Below are 15,288 nucleotides of genomic sequence, written 5' to 3'. Positions count from 1 at the left end.
TGCAAGATTAGTTAATAACTAGAGCTCGCCTCCAAGGACTATAAAGTAAAAGTAAGTTGTAAATCTAAAAAAGCAATAAGCATAATTGCTCATAAGTATTTGCATGCAAGAAAAGTAAGTCACTTCACTGATAATTTGCCAATTACTAATAAGTTGCTCTGCAAAAATCCTTTTTCCTCTAGGGATGTGTGATAATGAAGCTGATATCCCCTTCTCTATTCCCAAACAACCAGCAGTTGGAAATCATGCCAAAAACAAATCGAAGCCTGAAATGTGTTCTGTTACCCTCACTTCTGTGTTCACTGTGACCCAAAAGTTATAGCAAATACTCTTTCTGGCAAGTGCCCGGTGCTGTTTGTGGGATGCTGATGGGGCTCCAGTGCTGCCGTAGCAGCATGCAAGCTCCAGCAGGTCTGTGCTACAGCACATTTGAAAGCTTCTAGTCTTTCCTCTAAAGGAGCTATATGAAGTTTGTTAAGTTTGGTTGAGTTTTAATCTATATTCTAAGTGGGTTTTTTTCCCCTGTAGGAAAGGATAACATGACTACTATTTTTCTGCATTGGGATGTTTCTTCTGCTGAATTTTGGGGCATTTTTTATGCTTGTGTTGTACTATATATACATACAGAGGCCATAATATTTCAGCTTTGGAAATACCATATTATGGCTCTGATTTATGCTGTAATGACAGACATAAGAGCCCACTGAAATCAGTATGGCTCTGCATGGTTACCATGGTTCTTCTGTGAGGCTCAGATGGAAGGATCTGCTTCTATGTTAATATCTACGAAGAAACAAAGGGAATTAGATTTCATGTTCTAGAAAAATCAGTGCAATTTTCATGTTCCTGCCCCACTCACCATCATCCTAAACTGCAAAGAAAGCCACCTCCTGAAAATGTCAAGTGTCAGGGGAGATGTATGTTAAAAATTTTTAAAAATATATGTATATATATTCACTGATGTGAATGCTTTTTCAACGGCACTGGAGAGATGCGCTGTTAGAGAGAGATGCTCCTGGAGATTTAAACATTATGTCAATCACATCTGCTCTAAACAGAGTTAAGAGGCAGAGAGCTTTCAGCAAAGGCCAGAAGAAATACCCCCCCCTTATTGTTGATGAGATTTAGATCAACTCCACTGCAATGAAACACAGAGGATTTGTTAGCATTAGGCCTCCACAATTGCCAGTAACTAGTTGCTAACCACTGTTATCAGCAATTGATAGTCGTTTTACAGAATTTCTTCAGGTTTTAGACAATGCTTTACATGGAAGGGTAGAAGAAAACAGAGCACTTGGAAAGAGGAGGAGAGGGTGTGGGTAGTTACAATACCGAAGTACAGAGGAGCTGTATTTCACAATAACCGTACTGCTGGGTGTGCTTGGAGAAATCACTGATTGTTCTCTTATCCCTGTACTGCTCTGAAGAATTTACAAAAAAAAAAAACAAGAAAAGAAACTTAGTGAAGCAGCAGAACAGGATTGTACAGGGAGATTCTACACTGAACTGAAACATTCATGTTTTGGATCATCGAGAATGAACGTACAATACTGGTCTGTTCCCTTTCTCTTCTTATGTCTCCATTTTGTTTTGCTTTGCTTAGCTTAGATTTTTTCCTTTCTGGAGTCCTGCAGGGAGGAAAGAAGGAGTCTTTGTTTTAAAAAGCCTGAAACCAACAGTAGCCCATTGATCGTAATTAAGTCTAAAATAATACGCTTTTGCTGACCTGGTTGTATTGAATCAAAAAAATTGTATGTTATACCTGCTGTAGCATTGGTCTGCTCCCCAGATCCAGTTTCTTCTCCCTGAGCTTCTGGTTCTGGGAAAATAACTTTAAATGCCCAAATACATCTGTGTGTTTGCCGGGCTGCATGTGGAAGCACCTCCTCTTCTGTCTGGTGCCTGAAGTGCTTGTTCGTATGAGAACAATTTTTTCATAATCAGATGTTGTCTCTGTCACGTACCCTCTTTTCTTTGACAGACTGCTGTCCCCATAACAACCACCTCTGTTGTCAATAACTTCCTCAGATGATGAAATGACACACAGGGTAGCAGTAATTCTCATAATAACACTGGGGGGTTGCGTACAAATTATAAGTAACCTTGCCATGATGTGCATGGGCCAAATTCAGAGCTTCCTGAAGTTTGTATGAATCCTTCTGCTGATTCCAATGATCATTGATCTCTTCAGGGGCTGCTTCCAACCTTCTGAAGTCAGATTTTTTATTTGACAAAATATAGACGCTTAACCCTGTGACGCTTGGTAGTCTAGTATGCTCTAACAAGTAAATATGCTGATGGATTAGTCACAGAATGTATGTGCTTTAGGAGAATAGTGGAGAGACTCACAAAAAAGATGCCTTTTTGGCATCAAGTCCTTTATCCTACAAATGGGGAGTGTTAGGTGCCTTGGTCCTGCTTCTGCCTATTCTCAGTAAGGGTCTTTACAGACACCCACACCACTCACGCAGGCAGCATGCATAGCTTGATCCTGGTTCTAAGGACGAGTGCTCAGGGAAAACCCCCTTCAAGGGTCTCCTGGTACCTGCCTCCCAGGCTGCTCATTCGACTCACCAACTAGTCTGGCTTGGAGTTCAGGAGCAGATCACATGCACAGATACAGAACAGAGAACACAATCACCTGGAAAATAGTTAAAAACAGAATTTAAAAAGAAGACAGGACAGACAGTGGCAATCAGTCATAGGGCTCAGCCACACAAACATATTGACCAGCAGCCTGATTACATGCAAACGGTCCTTTTGATTCCCCTTCTCCAATCCACCTCAATCTTTTTTGTTCTTCCCTCATCTACCTTTGTACCCCACTTCCTTGTCTTTGGCCTTTTCCGCAAACATCTCATAATAATCCCATATCATCTTAACAATCTTCTCCTGTTCAATTCTAGTGTTTCCCTCTCAGACGTCTCATTATAAGTCCTGTTCTCCTTTATGCAATAGTCCTTTTAGGTTGCATAGCCTACCAGAGAGTTTAATTTGTTGAATCCCTCAAGTGGGTTTTGCACCAGGGAAACAGCTAAATCGTTCACCTTTTATAGTCTTAAAAGTAGCTGATTCAGAAGTTTTGCACCAGGGCAACAGCTAAACATTCACTTTTGATAGTCTTAGGGGCAGCTGATTCAGATGAATCAGGTTTTCTGGATCTTTGTGTTTATTTGAATAACCATTAGCCAGACATTCTTACAGTGATCATAAATTATCTATTCTGCATGATTTCCTCCCTTCAGAGCTGCTTATTCAATAACATTTTCATTAGCCATCTCATTTGTCCCAGACAGATGCATTGGCAAGGGGTGAGAATCCACTTAGTGCATTCCTCAGCAGCTCATCCTGCAGCATGCATTGAATTCCTCAAGCAGAGATGATACTTTACAGTTTTGACTGCTGCATGTTTCAGGCCGCCTGGGAAAATCAGTTTATTCCCATCACATTTGTATTGAGTTGTTGCCTAAGATAGCCTTTGGATTCTCTGTACATATATGCTATTTTTTAATTCCTCACATTTTTTATTTTGCATACAGCAAAATGCACAGAGCTGTGCCCGTGCATTTTCTTGCACGGGAAAAATCTTCAAATATGTTTTTTCTTGAGAAGAGACAACATCTATGCCAGGTTGTAGTGATGTGGTGGGCAGGCCCTGGGCAGGCTTGCTGAGGCAGCTGTCCCATGACACTCACGGCAGGTGCCTTCGAGCAGGAGCCCGCCGACTGTACAGCCCCCGTGCTGGGCTGCTCCCATCTGCAGGGCAGCGTGATGCTGCTCCTTCCTCCTGTCCACAAGCACAAGACTGCAGTTCGGGCTGAGCAGCGCTGCACCTAGCAGTGAAAAAAAGGCTGCAGAAAAGAGGCTGCTATGTTGCAAACATGAGGCATACAGCCCTGAACGCACAAGAAAATGCCTATTGTATAAATCTCATGTTCAGTGCGAGAAACTTGTCTGGTCTGCACAAGGGGGCATGTGTAAATGGCTGCAGCCAGGGACTGCGCTTCAGGTACGTTCGCATCTGCTGCCATCCAGAGCTCGGGGAGGGAAACTGTCCGACTGCTCTGCCAGGCTTAGGTTCAGTTTAATACAAAACTTGTGTCTGGACCTGGGTGAGTCAAATCTTCCCTTCCTGCAACGGGGCTTTTACTACTTTTCAGATGGGGAGAAACTGGAAGTTTTTGATGCCATCCTGTCAGCCACCCAAGACCGAAAGAAGCCCTGTTTCCTCGACAAAATCAAACCCCAGGAGACAGTGGCTTTCCCCGCCCTTAAAACCTGAAAGTTCACCCACAGTTTGTCCTCAGAGACATATTCCCAGGTTTTCTGTACCAGATCTGCTCATCTCCTGCTCCCTCACATGCCTTTCCTTCCTTCCTTCCTTCCTTCCTTCCTTCCTTCCTTCCTTCCTTCCTTCCTTCCTTCCTTCCTTCCTTCCTTCCCTCCCTCCTTCCTTTCTTCCTTCCTTCCTTTTGTAAAACATTAAGAAACTATAAGAAATTAACTACTTCTCCGCGTGTGATCTTCACACAGGACTTTGGGGTTTTTTTGCACAATGATGTGTCTGGGACAAAGTCTGTTTCTTCCTCAAATCTTTGGCTGCATAGAAGAGCACACCGGTATCTTTCTTACAACTAACTTAAAATGGAAGTCTGTGTTTACTGTTAGCCTGTTTCAGTGTCTCAATGCGGCCTGTTATAGATGCTGAAATATTTTGTCTTGGGATTGACAGATAAACCAGTGTTAATACATGTTAGGTTCATCGAAGGGGGCATTACAGGGGTGGCGTTGCTCAAATAAGCAGTTTTTTTTTCAAAACCATTTGGTTTGCATAACACAGCTGCAGCCCCCGTTGGGAGCTGGTGGGGCCATGGGACAGGGCTCCTCACGCTCGGGGCTGCAGGGAAGCCACCTCGGGCTCCCTCCCGCCAGGCACTAGTTCTAGTTCTGCATGAGGGCAGATTTTGGTACTTGTGCACGGAGGGGAATGTTTTCTGTAGTGGCCACTTAACCAGGGCCCAAAGGGGGGTGTGTGGGGCACGTTAAAGGTGCGGAAGTTGCGCCACTGGGAATCCTGGAACTGCTTCAAGCATGACGGAGCCCAACGCCAGAACACAAAATGGCGGCTGCCAGGGCTCAATATGGCCGCCGCGCAGCCTCCCTCGTGACCCCGCCCATCCGGGCACCCTGCGCCAGCGCTCACGCGGCGGCGCCGCCAGCCCCGGGCACCTTCTCCCTGCAGGTCGGCCCGCTCACATGACGCGGCGCGCAGGCCAATCGCCGCGCGCCGTACCCGCGGTGCCGCGCGCAGGTCCCGCCTCGCCTCGTTGTGGTGGAAGGCGCCATTGAGGGAAGCCGGAGCGGCTGCCGGGCTGCCGCGGCCGTCAGCCGTCCGGGGAGCAGGGCCCGCCGCCGCCGCCGCCATGGACTACGGGGAAGGTGAGGGCGCACCCCCAGAGCAAGGGCAGGGCTGGGCCGCCGCCACCGCTGCGGGGCCCGGCCGCGTCTCAAAATGGCAGCGGCCGCTTTGTTCCGCGCAGGACGGAGCCCCCCTTATACACCTCCTCGTTCTCCTCCTCGCCGCCCCTCCGGGTCGGGGGCGCTGCGGCCGGCGGCGGGAGGGCTGCGCGGGAGGAGGGTCCTCCCGGGGGGCGGTGTGGACGGGCCGGGGGCGCGGGCGGGGCCGGCCCTCCGCGGGGCGAGGCGCCCTGGGGTGCGGGGCGAGAGGGGGGCGAGCGGGAGGCGGCGGGCGGGGGTGGCGGGGTCAGAAACGGGGGGAGCTCGGGGCGAGCTCCGTGAGGGGGTCGTGTCAGGAGACCGGAGATCCGACAGGAGAGAGAGCCGCCTCTTGTTGCGGCTCCCTGTCTCTCCCCTCCAGCTCTTGCTAAGCACTAAGTCATTCTCACTGACCCATCCTCTCCAGCTGAAGACAGAGATTGGAGATTCCCAGATACCCCCATGCATTGTGGTGTGAACATGCCCAGTGGGTCAGTCTCAGGTATGAGTTATAAATACGTCTAACCTGTAAAAAGCATTGGGGCTGAACAGTCAGTGTTGACAAAAACAAAAAACAAACGTGTTGTTAAAAGTGCATAACGTGGTTTGACTGCACATGTTTCTGGAGGAGTTATAACTGTCTGGGAGTGAGACTTGATTTTCATCTTGGGCATGTCAACATGAACTCCTGCACGTTCCAAATCAAAATTGTGAGATCGAGGAGTGGGGATGGGGGGGAATACAAACTTTTCATGTGATGATGCTTTTTGCATAAATCACTATTTTGTTTTTTTCTGGACTGCCGTATTTGATTCTTACTACTTCTATCAAAAAGAAAGATGATGTTTCCCCCTTTTATACAGACATGGAAAAAACAGAACCTGGAACTGGTTGATTTTTATTTTTGTTGGTTTTGTTTTGTTTTTTAAAAAAAGTTTAAGAGTTTGGGAAGGAATATAAATGCATATAAAGTAAATGTGATACAGCAAAAGCTAGCTCTTGTTTTTACACTATCAAAAATATCACATATATACAACAAAAAGGAATGCATATATTTTTTTAAAATGATAAAGGTTATGAGTTTAGTACGACTCAAGGAATGATTTGACATCTCTTGCCAGCATGCAAGCAGGTACTAAAAGGATGTTAATATAAAAACTTTACCATAAACTGTACCCAAGCTTCATTTACAGTTGTCATCAAATAAGTGTTTGCTGTTGGATCTCTTGATGATCTTGCTGGCTGTTATATAGAAATAACACGTTGTATTGCAGATGCATCTTTGATTGCAGTATGATCGTTTTTATGATACATTCCTTGAGTGTTAGCTTTTTTGCCAATGATATTATTTTGCATTTATTTTTTTTCATAGTAAAATAAATAAATTAAAGCTATGGCCCAGGTTTTTAATCTTCTGTTTTGATTCCTAATTAAGTGTCCTTTAGATTTTTAGTAGTAAAGGTTCTTCTTAAGTAGCAGTTTAAGTATCTTATTGGAACGTTCACTGTAGCCATTAACCAGGACCTGCTTTTGTGAGATCTGATCACAGTAGTATTAAAGCGAATCCAGGGTCATCCTATGGGAAGTAACCAATCAAATATATGTTGTACAATTGGATTGCTACTTTTATGTCACTCTGTAATAATAGTTTTCATTGTGATAATTATGCTTACTATTATTCAAATTATTAAACAAGTTTAATTATGATATATGCAGCTTGAAACATTTAACATTAATGTTTATGCATTCTATGTACATTAGCAAGATGGGAATAAAGCTTTGTCTTACCCCGATTCTGTACAGTGGGCTCAAGGCTATTTTGTAGGGGTCCAGTAGATGGCAATAGAGGATGGATGTTGAGAATTCTCATCTTTGCCCAGTTTTCATTTGAGTTCTTGGCAAGGTTCTTCCTGTTGGAAACTTTTAGCCAGTGTGAAGCACTTTTCATTGGATGTCTGACAGCTGCTGTAATTCTGCCATTGTCCCTTGCTGATGGCTTAGTTTAAGACAGACATAACATGGCCTGTAGAATAAATTCTGTTAACAGAAATTATTAACAGAAATATTATTAACTATTCATGTTAACATTTTAATTAGTGTAACTATTGTCCTTTTAATCTGGAAGGGGAAATGGCTTTTGCTTCTATTCCTAAAATTCATCTGTGTTGTTGGATTGGTTCCTTGTTTTGCATGGGACTCAATGATGGGTTAAAACTTCTGTATCTAAGGACACGGTTGTGATCTTAAAGCAGGCATGGTGTTATGAAAAATGTAATGTGCCTGGAAAAAATGTTGCTTACTATTGTACAATGGATCCTTAAGCTTGTTGTCGTTATTGTGGATTATGAATTTAAGATATAGGGAAATAATAGCTTATTTCAAGCCTGTTTTTTTTAATTGTTTAAAGGTTATTTTTATTTTACTGAAGTTTATTTTTTTTATTTCTTACTTATTACTGTAAGATCTTTCTCATTTCTCTCATCTTCCTAGCTTTTTCATATGCTCCACATTGAGAACTCTATGGAAAATGATTTTGTTTCTTTGTGCTGTAAATATGATTTTAGTCTTCTCTGATCTTAAGCTTGTTCATTTACATGGAGTACTTCGTACCAAGGGATTCTTAGTCTTCTCTAGTACATGTTTAACTTCCTGGTTATCTTCCTAAGGAAAATTTGATTTTTCTCTGTCAGATACAGCTTTTTTTTTTTTTTTAATCTGAAGGAATGCATACACTAACATTTTAATTTGTAAATTGAACTTCTCTTTTAGTGTCCCATTCTTTTTTATTTTAGAGGTAATATGTTTTTTTCCCCCTTTGACATAACTCTTTTCCCCTCTCCTCTACCCCAGTAGACTTTAAGTATGACCTAGAAATGAAAAGTGAGAGCATTCTTTGCAATTCTATTTCTGTACTTTAGTTCAACAGCTTTCATCCACGTTGTATTTATGCAAGAGGCTGGAGATACCAAAACCTGATTTATTCCTTCAACAAACTCCTTGTTTCATTTACTTTGTCAGTGCCTTCATCAGTGCTGAGATTACTCTTTCATTTTTAAACTTTAGGAGCAAATGTGAACCACTTCTTTTTTTCTTCAATTTCAGATTTAGTCTGAGTAGTTTGCACAGACAGGCAACTTCTGCTTATCTCCACCGGTGGTGACAGCCAGAGCCAACATAACAGTGAACAGGGAGCAGGCTACAGGCAGACGAAATTGTTCTGTGAGGGTACAGCTTTGTTAATGCTCTGTGTCCATCCATCTTGCTTTAGTTAGTAGAAGAAGAATCAAAAGTGTGAGAGAGGCCAGTGTGAATGGATTTTGATGTCTGTGGTTGTGAGGTTTTGTCAACTAATAAGCTCTTTACCTTGAGGTTGTAATAATTGAAGCCCTGTGAGTGATTATTATTCAGGTACTACATTCGAAAATTGAAATCCTTTCATTTTGATTCACATAAGTGAATATTTACTGGCTTCTTCTATGTTTTCCACCTTTTTAGGATAAAGCTTATCTGGAGAACAGACTTTCAGAGTAAAGAAAAGCTTAATGCCTAAAGTAATACTGCACCTCTTGAGTTGAATGCAGTATCTTTGTCAGGCTCTGGGCATGAAGTGTAAAATCTATAAATCTTTGGTCAAGTTTACAGCTGACAAAATGGCTGAACCAGCAGGCCAGTGGTTGAAATGATAGGTTAACTGCTCAGCAATCTGCAACAGTTAATAAAATACTCAGAAGGAGATCATAAGATCATCTTCATTAGGTCAGGTCAAAGATGTGTCTGTCCCACCTCACCAACATCCTATATGTCACCGTCTGTTTGGAGATGTGGAAGGAACAGTACAAGTACTCCTTCGGTATCTTTATATGCCTTCACTGGTTTGCAGCTTGGGGACTTGTTGAACCAGAGACATAGTCTTTGTGTTCGATATCCTTTGAATTTGTCAGTGGATTTATCCAATTTCTTTCTTAAATCCATGTAAATTTTTAGTAACCCCTTGTCACAGAGCAGTTCCAGGACTGAAGTATCTGTTCTGTGAAAAAGGATCCAATTAATTTTTTAGTTTGTTATTTTTAAGTTTCTTTTGCTACCTCCAGTTTCTTGTAGTAGAAAATCATGCAAGTGATCATCGCTCTTCACTTCTTTGTACCTTTTTTATCCACTGTTAAATCTTTTCAAACGAGAGTGTATTATAACGTAGGTAAATGCAGCGCAGTGAATCTGGAAAGGATGAATAAGTTGTTCATTGTTAGGGAGGAGGTGGTTATGTCCTGAAGGCTGTGGTTTGAGGGTTTAGGGACTGGCATAGTTCTACAGCAAGACTGCTAATGTTAAATAACCTGAACCTTGGATGAGTAAGGAGATCATTAAGCAGAAGTGGATGTCAGAAGTTATCCTGTGATTGTAAAACATATTTTAGTATTTGCTTTCATGCTAAAAATTTTAGACTGAAAATTTATTTCAAAACTATGCTTCAAACAATTATTTGGAAGAGTACTTTTGCGTGTGAATGTTTTTGTGTTTTTTCCACTAGTGAACTTCTGGCCTATGGACAACACTGGTCACTACTTACTACACTGTAATAGAATTGGATTGCAGTGGCAGGTATCTTGGCAGTATGTTGTGTTCTTGTTGAATGATTTGATTCACCTCTTCAACTCTTACCCTGAGATTGCACAAAAGTAATTAGGTTATGTAGATAATAGGGAGCAGGTGAAACTAAGGTAAATTATTGGGTGCTTTCAGGTCAGATATTTCAGTTTTCAGAATTTCATTGTCTTTTGATTGGATATATTGTATTTAAAAAAAAAACAGCCTTGGATCTGAGATTGACCATGGGATCATCTAACCTTAATTTCTGTGAAACTGGAATTATTTTATGGATTGCCTTACTCTTTTTACTGGCCTGCATCTTTATGTAGGCAGTCTTGAGGGTGTTCCACTAGATTAGGTGGTAGATCATTCAGTCACATCAGAGAGGAATATTACATGCTTCTATTAGAAGGCTCAAACATTTCTTTGAAGAGTAACTTTTTGCAGTTTAAGTTGATGATGTGTGGTGCTACATGATTAGTATTTTGAAAAGCTTTTTTTCTGCTTGACTGTAGAATCTTTATTCTACGTTCAGAATATTGAAAGGTGCAGTGTGACTTCTGTGTTCAAAGTTTTTTTTGTTTCAGAAGTATCCTCTGAAATTTTTTAGAAAGTACATATGATCTTTAAAAGAAAAAATCAGCAGATCTTAATTTGTTGGAGTCTCTATTCAGGCATGCTAAGAACATCTGTGTATCACTTTTACAGTCAGCTCAGTACCGTTTGCAGAATTCTTGTTGTAGACAGATGTAAGAAAGTAAATTACAGTGGCTGCCTGGTGCCAGCAAGAAGCAGGTACAAACAGGAAAGAGTATATATACTTATTTTCATCACTACAGTTACTGTCATGAAATGATATGCACATAGAATTACTGTGTTCCTTTAAAGAAAATTTCTTATGACTTCAGGTGAGTTTATTGTCCTGTTCTGGAAAAGTCAATGGTTTACATTTGGAGATTTTGAAATGTATGAAATACTCGTTATTGTCAGAGTGGACAAGTCTTTGTGTGGTTTTATTTTTATCTTTCCTGTGTTCACTGTGTTTTCCTTTTCTATGTTACCTTTTCTGTGAGGCTTGACTTGCCAGGCTTTCTTTGTATAACCCAAAAGAAAAGTTAGTGTTGATTGGTACCGGGAAGCAGTTTTGGTCACTAGAATGCGAGTGAAGTGCAGATTGTGTACGTTACAGGAAGGCAGTGGATCATACTTGTTATGCAGATCTTTGACACTGTTTTAGTGCTTTGAATTTATGAGTGGTTATTTAACCAGAACTTTCACATAGGACTTCCAATGTTGAGGAAGAAGTTGGTTCTTTTGTCAAACTTCATTGCAAGATATAAAGATGTCATGAAGTGACATCAGTTCAGCTATGACATACCAGCATCTTAGTGCAGTTAGTGAACTGCACCTTGGTGCTGATTTGGGTGGATTTTTGTTTGTGCTAGATTGGAGAAAATTCTTTTGTTTGACTGTAGCCTGTATGCAGAGTCTGCACTGCAGCATGACAGCTCGTAACCTTGACCCAAGGTCTGTGTCAATGTGAGTTAAGGTTTCTTGTGGCATTGGATAGAGAAAGCAGATGCCTGTGAGCTGTGTGTATTATTGAAGGGAGGGAACTGATTAATTCTCCACTAACTTCTGATGTATTCTACGTTGGTCTTCTCCATTTAATTCTCTTAACTTGTGTCCAAGTTCCAGCTGATGGAACAATAATCCCGAGTTATCCACTACTGGGAAAAAAATGAACTGGATTTCAGTTAAGAAGTGCTTAGATAATGACAAAGGCACACGACTTCCCTAAGCAGTGTCGAAACTGATTTGCAACTGGCAGTTTTGTATTTTGCTTGTAAGCGCTGTGGCAGAGAGTAAACTTTTTACTTAAGAATTTGAACTAGATTACTTAATAAGACTTCTTGCTTGCTTTCTTTATAAACATTTTTCTGCTCTTTTTTTAGACATGGACCGTGATTATGGGCATGGAGGCTATGGTGGCCCACGATCCATGGACTCTTACCTTAACCAATCCTATGGGATGGAGAGTCATGGAGGTGGAGGCGGAGGAGGTGGTGGTGGTGGTAACAGGTAAAATAATCCTTCAGTTGTCCCAAGAATTGATCAAATCCAATTTAAGTTTAAATCATTCTGTCTTTTAACTTAAGTGTTCCTGAGGCATGTTGTTACGATTTTGTATGAACACTTTTGTTCTGAGTCTTCATGTTTGATAAATACTGGCAAATACTGAACCGTAGGAGTTAGATTTTTGTAACAATCAGCATTTTTATGGAAGAGTTTGACAGTGAAACAATGCGTCTTTGAATGAAAATGGAAAAAGTTTTATTTTTCAGTAATGGCTAGCAATTTGTAGCTGATTGGCCTGACATACCATTTCTGACATAGCAGACTAGACCTAACTGGTTTAGTGCCTTAGACTGAATCTATCAACATTCCGTTTTCAAGGAACATTTAGGGTATGTGTTCTTTGTTTTGAATGTGCAGTGCTCAAATGTTCTTGGTATTGAATCTGAAAGTCATGTCCAGATTATTTAATTGGCAGGTACTGATTACACTCAAAACTGTGTGCATGTTCTGGGCTGCTTTGTAAGATGGATTGGTCTCAAAATAAAAATTCTGATGCAGTAGTCTTAAAGTTGTGTTTTTAATGCTAGGATACTATTACTGTTGCTTTTTCAGATAAAAACAGTAGGGAGCAGCTGATTTGGTTTAGGTCTTAATATCTTATTCAAAGAAGCATATTTTCAGAGTAGTGATTCTATCTTGGAGGAAGCAAAATGTGAAGAAAACTTAGATAATCTGATGTTTTTCTTCTGTGCGCCCTTGAATTCTTGTCTGGCTGTAGCCAGACTACTGTATGATTCTTGTCTGTAGTCACTGTGGAGCCACTGGGCAAGGACAGTACTAAGTAGGGAGGCTGGAGAAGTGTCATGTTTTGCTGCACGGTTCTGTTAAATGTTTTAGTTAAGTATAATTTGTTTAATGATGAATGTTAAGATTGACTTAAAAGTCTGAGCAGAGATTCAGGAACGAGCTGTACCTACCATATAGTAATCTGCATATGATTGAGGTTGAATGACTACTTGAACATCAAAATGTCTCTTGCCATGTAACGTTAATACTCTGCATGGGCTAGTCTGTAGATCGTGTGATTTTCTGTGTAGCTTTGGGTCTGCTGACACTAACGTATTTTAAAATGAAGGCATTCAGTTTAGTATAGATACAGTTAGTAATTTGAGTCTCTCCTAGTTTATTTTATCAGTCAGGGGGTTGTCGTTCCCAACTCCTGCTGAATCACCCTATTATAACCCTGCAGGGACACTAATGTGTTTCCCTTGCAAGAGGTTACAAATATTGATGATTTCTAGCCTGACACCGCCCCCGCCCCCATCCTGGCACAGCAAACTCTTGGTACATAACTAAAGATTTCAGCTCCTTGTCACTCTACTCTGAAATTCCAAGGACTGTTTTCGTGTCCACTGTGCATGCGTTGGGTAGATTTTCAAAATCGTGAGTTGCTAGACTTAATGGTCTGCAAGTGAAAGATGGGTACACTGAAGATCATGAACTCTTTGATTGGGAGACTGAATTTTACAGGGAAGAAACTTTCCCAAAACTACAAATATGAGTGGAAGAGAACGTGTATTTTTCCTTTAAAATTAGAACTGTGGGGTGTTTAAGACTCACAACTGTACCACTAAAACAAAAGTTGGTTTTTTTTTTCCTCAGTTCAGAACTAAGCCACCTTTTAACTGCTGTTTAACTGTTAGAATATGAGGGCATGATTTTGAAGAAAGGAGAGTTTGACTAGCCTATGAATGTTTGCAGGTGATTATTTTCGTGAGACTAGGGCTGGGCTCTAATAATGTTTTAGTAAATAAACGTTGCTGAAAATTTTAAGTAAACAAAGTTCAGGCATACTGAACTTTAGAATTGTTTGTAGCAAAAATGGCTCAGATAGCTTTCTATCTGGTCATAGCGTGATTTGCCCAGCCCTAATCAAGATTAAACAATAACACAACTGTACGGACCAGTATAGTAATACATTGATTTTAGTTGATAAATGTCAACTGATAACTTGTCTTTTGAAATGTATAATATTAGTAAGCTTACTTTTTTTTCTCCTCACTGTGCAACTTTTCCAGGTTTGGACCTTATGAGTCTTACGACTCCGGGTCTTCTCTGGGTGGGCGAGATCTGTACAGATCTGGCTATGGTTATAATGAACCCGAACAAAGCCGCTTCGGAGGTAGTTATGGTGGTCGATTTGACAACTCCTACCGGAATAGCCTTGACTCTTTCGGAGGTAGAAACCAGGGCGGGTCTAGCTGGGAAGCACCTTACTCCCGTTCAAAATTGAGGCCTGGGTTTATGGAGGACAGAGGAAGAGAGAGTTACTCTTCCTACAGCAGTTTTTCTTCACCCCATATGAAGCCTGCACCTGTAGGCTCTCGGGGGAGAGGAACGCCTGCTTATCCTGAAAGTGGATTTGGAAGCAGAAACTATGATGCTTTTGGAGGACCATCAACAGGCAGAGGCCGAGGCCGAGGAGTAAGTACAGAATCTTTTCAGATTCTTTTCACTAGACACTGTTTTAAACCCTTTCAAGACCACTGCTTTAAAATGAATGCACTGTTCAGTATAGTGTGGGTTTTTTTGTCCAAGCAAACTATCGTGGTTGACAATGTTGTTTACCCCTTTGAAGCTGTCTTCAAGTAGAACCCAGTCCCTCTTTCTGTTGAAAGTAATAAGTAATAGAAGACTAGTTGATAAGGTTTGTTAAATCTCTCCTTTTGGTTGAAAGGTGAAGATAAAAGTAATAGGTTTGGTCTAAAAGGGGTTAAAAGGACTTGCATTTTTCCTTGTAAACACTAGCATCTTTGCTGCTGGTGGGGAAATTCTTGAATATCTTGTAAAAGCTTAATTCAAAGTCTTTTGAAGTTTTGAGTAGGTTAAAGGTGCAATGTATAAGCAAAAATAAAAGCCAGGTTGTGAATGCTAGAGTAGTTTTTGTTTCCTGTAAAGGTAAAAGTTTAACTAATTCTTTAATATGTTGAACACATGCTTTGTCAAACATCAAGTCGTCTTTTAAACCTAATTCTTACTCTGACTTGTGTATTGGAAGGGTGATGGGGAGGAAATGGCAAAGGTGGGTGATTAGCAGTTACAGTGATTTTTTTTTTTTTTCAAAAT

The 15,288-nt window shown here is 41.1% G+C and overlaps 1 protein-coding gene across 1 annotated transcript in view; it reads left to right on the top strand.

The window, feature by feature from the left end:
* Window positions 1–5,248: 5,248 nt before the first annotated feature.
* ZNF326 (zinc finger protein 326) overlaps window positions 5,249–15,288 on the top strand; it is a 29,453-nt gene continuing 19,413 nt past the window's right edge. Inside the window, 4 exon segments of the mRNA XM_068406918.1 lie at window positions 5,249–5,439; window positions 5,924–5,998; window positions 12,039–12,165; window positions 14,241–14,646. Coding sequence (XP_068263019.1) covers window positions 5,424–5,439; window positions 5,924–5,998; window positions 12,039–12,165; window positions 14,241–14,646 — 624 coding nt within the window. The 5' untranslated portion in view covers window positions 5,249–5,423.

Source organism: Nyctibius grandis, chromosome 8 (assembly GCF_013368605.1).
Source record: "Nyctibius grandis isolate bNycGra1 chromosome 8, bNycGra1.pri, whole genome shotgun sequence".
Classification (NCBI taxonomy): Eukaryota; Metazoa; Chordata; class Aves; order Nyctibiiformes; family Nyctibiidae; genus Nyctibius; species Nyctibius grandis.
The sequence above is the reverse complement of the archived record's forward strand: the minus strand, read 5'-3'. Positions and strand labels throughout refer to the sequence as shown.